Source organism: Drosophila subpulchrella, unplaced genomic scaffold (assembly GCF_014743375.2).
Source record: "Drosophila subpulchrella strain 33 F10 #4 breed RU33 unplaced genomic scaffold, RU_Dsub_v1.1 Primary Assembly Seq354, whole genome shotgun sequence".
NCBI classification, from domain to species: Eukaryota; Metazoa; Arthropoda; class Insecta; order Diptera; family Drosophilidae; genus Drosophila; species Drosophila subpulchrella.
Genome location: NW_023665577.1, coordinates 5,075,386 through 5,079,791, shown reverse-complemented (window position 1 = coordinate 5,079,791; position 4,406 = coordinate 5,075,386). Strand labels below are relative to the sequence as shown.

Here is a 4,406-nt window from a genome sequence, read left to right as displayed (position 1 = left end):
GCACACGTATGATCCCCTCACTCAGCCCACCCCCCCCCCTTTACCACCAATACTCACACACACACACACTGAAACCCATATATGTCGGCTTGGTGGGGAATTGGGGAATATTTGCATGCCTTTGTGTACTTTTTCCATATGATTTATGACCTAAATTGTTGCTGCTCGCTCACATATAATTACACACACATCGCTCTGTGGCTGTGTGAGTAAGTCAATGTGTGTGTGTGTCGTCTTGGGACGCGCGCCAAAGTATGCTACACTTTTTGTTTTATGAGTTAATAAGTAGGCGTGGCCCCAGCCCAATTGCTACACTCTGATTATGGCGCCGGATACCGAACCAACCCACTGTCAGATGGGGAATTTCGAAACCTACATACACCATACGTATGCTCGGATCAGATAGGATAGCACAAAACTTTTTCAAGTATCCTTTTGGGGCAAGCAATTTGGAAAATGTACCTCGGCGGCAGCGAAATTATTTTTACACTCGACTGAGCTGCAATCGCTCATGGGATTGAGCGTGGTTTCATATGGTAAAATCTTTGAGTTCAAGTTTAAAGGAAACAGCTGACTGGTCTTTAAAGTAGTGTGGTAAAGGAATACCTATTATTTTGTAAAACATTTTTGTTCAAATTTTAAAGAACGTGTGGCAGTAACAAAGAAAATATTTTTAAAAGTCGCACTTCAACTTACATCTTTTTCATAGATCATGCCTATAATGTTTGTTGAAATATTTCAAAATAATTATATTAAAAAAATAACCCGTAAACTAAAAATGGTTTCTAATTAAATCAACTAGTTTACAAAAAAGGGATAGAATATTTGTTAAAATATTTCACAATTCAAATTTTACGAGAAGAAATATAACGTAACATAATACCTATTTAAACAGTTAATTACATAAAAAAGCTCTGAAGGTGCCTATACCAATTTACAATTCCAATTCCTTCACATAATATTGTTAAAATATAATCTGAACTCCTTACTACTAACACCCTATATATCCTATCTTCCATGAAGTTCTTAAAGGCAATAAAAGTATACCATGACATTTAAAACGTAGACATAATCTAAATGTAAAAATGTAAATTACTATGTAATAAAAGTAGCTTAAGGCCACAGTAGCTGTAATGAAAAAAAAACATAGGTTACAACTTGTAACTTACAAGTAATTTTTTAAATTGCCTTTTAACCTGAGAATAAATATAAAAAAAAATAACCTGATATCTTAAAAAATATTATCTTACTAAATGTAAGGCTTTGGTTCCATAAAAGGTAAGATGCTTGTAATACTTTTTAAAGTATTTCACAGTTCCGATTCTCTGAGGAGAGACACATAATATTACCTAATTCAATCAATTGATTACAAAAATAAACTCTTATATAATAAAAATTATATCTTATTCAACCGTTTGTTTAGAAAAACAAAAGTATTATCAACACTGACCTTCGGCTAAGCTGCACCCTCAATCGAGAATCAATGCAAATGCTTTGCCAGCGAAAATGTCAGCAACGGATTAGGCCAATCCCCGGTGGTTAATCCCGCGGCTGCACTGCTAATCCAATTCCGATGGGCCCCATAAAAGCCGCAAACCGCGCTGGCTGTGATTTCGTCTTGGCCCGAAGACCGGAGCATGGAGTCCGCTAACGTGTCGTCGAGTCTCTTGTTTGGCAACGTGTCCACCGCGCTGCGGCCGGAGGCGCGGCTGTCCGCCGAATCGCGTCTGCTGGGCTGGAATGTTCCGCCGGAGGAGCTGCGTCACATCCCCGAGCACTGGCTCACGTATCCGGAGCCGCCCGAGTCGATGAACTATCTGCTGGGAACCCTCTATATCTTCTTCACAATGATGTCGATGCTGGGCAATGGACTGGTTATCTGGGTCTTTTCGGCAGCCAAATCGCTGCGCACTCCCTCGAATATATTGGTTATCAATCTGGCCTTCTGCGACTTTATGATGATGGTCAAGACTCCAATCTTCATCTACAACAGCTTTCACCAGGGTTACGCCCTGGGTCATCTAGGCTGCCAGATCTTTGGGGTTATTGGCTCCTATACGGGCATTGCTGCCGGCGCCACGAACGCTTTTATAGCCTACGATCGATTCAATGTGATCACTCGGCCCATGGAGGGAAAGATGACACACGGCAAGGCCATTGCCATGATTATTTTCATCTATATGTACGCCACCCCCTGGGTGGTGGCCTGCTACACGGAAACCTGGGGTCGTTTTGTGCCCGAGGGTTATCTGACCTCCTGCACCTTTGACTACCTGACCGATAACTTCGATACCCGCCTCTTTGTGGGATGCATCTTTTTCTTCAGCTTCGTGTGTCCCACCACAATGATCACCTATTACTATTCCCAGATTGTGGGTCATGTGTTTAGCCACGAGAAGGCTTTGCGGGATCAGGCCAAGAAGATGAATGTGGAATCACTGCGCTCGAATGTGGACAAGAGCAAGGAGACGGCTGAAATCCGGATAGCCAAGGCGGCCATCACCATCTGCTTCCTGTTCTTCTGCTCCTGGACGCCATATGGGGTGATGTCGCTCATCGGCGCTTTTGGGGATAAGACCCTGCTGACGCCCGGCGCCACCATGATCCCCGCCTGCGCCTGCAAAATGGTGGCCTGCATCGATCCCTTTGTGTACGCCATCAGTCATCCCAGATACCGCATGGAGCTGCAGAAGCGATGCCCCTGGCTGGCGCTAAACGAGAAGGCGCCGGAATCGTCGGCTGTGGCCTCCACCAGCACCACCCAGGAACCGCAGCAGACCACGGCCGCCTAGTGCCAAATATCCCAGAACAGCCCAACCAGAAAATGCTGACAACGATGATGAACTGAAACGGCAACGAACTCGTAATACAAAATGCCAAGGAAAAATTGTATAAATATTTCGCGGACTTTAAGCAACGGTGCAAGAAGTAAAAAAGTGTTTTAACATTATATTTTGTAGTCACTTTTGTGTTTATGAAAGAAATATAGTCAAATTACTGCAAACTAAATAGAGAAAAACGTATTGACAAAAGGTATTTCAATTGTAGGCACTTGGGAATTTCGGAACTATTGCAAACTTTTTAGGATGTTTTTAGGAACCTTTCAAACAAATTTTTTTTAATTCGCCTTTGTTGTGAAGCGCATTCTATGTGATATTTGAAAAAAGTAGTAAGCAGAAAATGAAAAATTTAAAATTGTAAAATTGGAATTTTTTTAACCAATGTTTTTTTCGAATGTTGCTTTAATGGTAATGAACTCAATTCTTTATGCGGACTAACAATATTATAAGTTACGTTGAACCGTTTAAATATTCCTTAATACCCTAAAAAAAATTCCCCATACGGTATATACGGTTTTCAGTACACCCAAAAAAAACCTTTCGAAGTGTTAGAAAAACCAAGACCAAACGGGGTAAAAAATTGTTTATGATTTAATCCCAAGGCGTTAAAAGCTATACAATTTTGGGATTATATTTTATGCAAACGGATTGTTCTGGAATCATGAAAAAAATTCATGTATTTACTCCATCTCTTTATTTAAGGTGTGTTAAAGCTTAACTCCTTTTAAAAACTTAAAGACAACCCTTAGATTTAAGTCTTAGTCCCAATGCTTATGATGGAAATGGACTTTCATCCCATAGGAAAACATAATTTCCTATCCCCACGCGGATGTAAAAACATAAAAACCAGCCCAGCCCCGATTTGAACTCTGGTCCGTTGTCAGTTGTCAATCGGGCACTTGACGCGGCCATTGCAGGTCACTCAGACGAGCCGAAGAAACCGCCTTCATGCTCCCAGAAGCGGAGATGGCCAACAACAAAGGAGTTGGCCAAGAACAATGGGGGAAAATGGGCTAGTTCCAATGGAGTCCACAAAGGGAAAGACCCACTCTCTCTTACACTCTCTTACTTTCACCCGAGAGCGAAAGCTTTCTCCACTGGAAGGATCCTGCGCAGTATTTGGAAAATTGAAACACTATGAAAATGAAACATTGAGAGGAAATGGTGATTTGAAAAGTGCCTGAATATTACAGGAATTTTTGATAAATAACAAACTTGGGTTCCACACACACTTAAATACCTGCACGTGGCACCCGAGGGAATTTGCACTTATTTCCTGGCCATAAAAGTAAACAAAATAACCGCCAACATCCACATGGAGTCCACATGCGATCCGGCCTCATTAATCACGCCTGCTTGGGATTTTTGAACCAAGGCTGTAAATCAGCAGCCACAAAGGATGCCTAGATTTGTGTGTGCGGTCGGCGTTATAACATCCACATGGCCTCCACTTCGGCTTACGCCCACCATTCGCCACCAACTCAGAATGGCGGCATTTAACAATTTGTTGGCCAAAGTGTTGCACCGTGTGTTTGTATGGCGCCTCATTATTATTGTTTTCCCAGC

The 4,406-nt window shown here is 42.0% G+C and overlaps 1 protein-coding gene across 1 annotated transcript; it reads left to right on the top strand.

Moving 5' to 3' along the window:
- The first annotated feature begins 1,622 nt into the window (after positions 1-1,622).
- Positions 1,623-3,009, top strand: LOC119560014 (opsin Rh3). Its single transcript, XM_037873298.1, has one exon. The coding sequence runs from the start codon at positions 1,638-1,640 to the stop codon at positions 2,790-2,792; it is 1,155 nt and encodes a 384-aa protein (XP_037729226.1). The 5' UTR covers positions 1,623-1,637; the 3' UTR covers positions 2,793-3,009.
- The last annotated feature ends 1,397 nt before the right edge of the window (positions 3,010-4,406 follow it).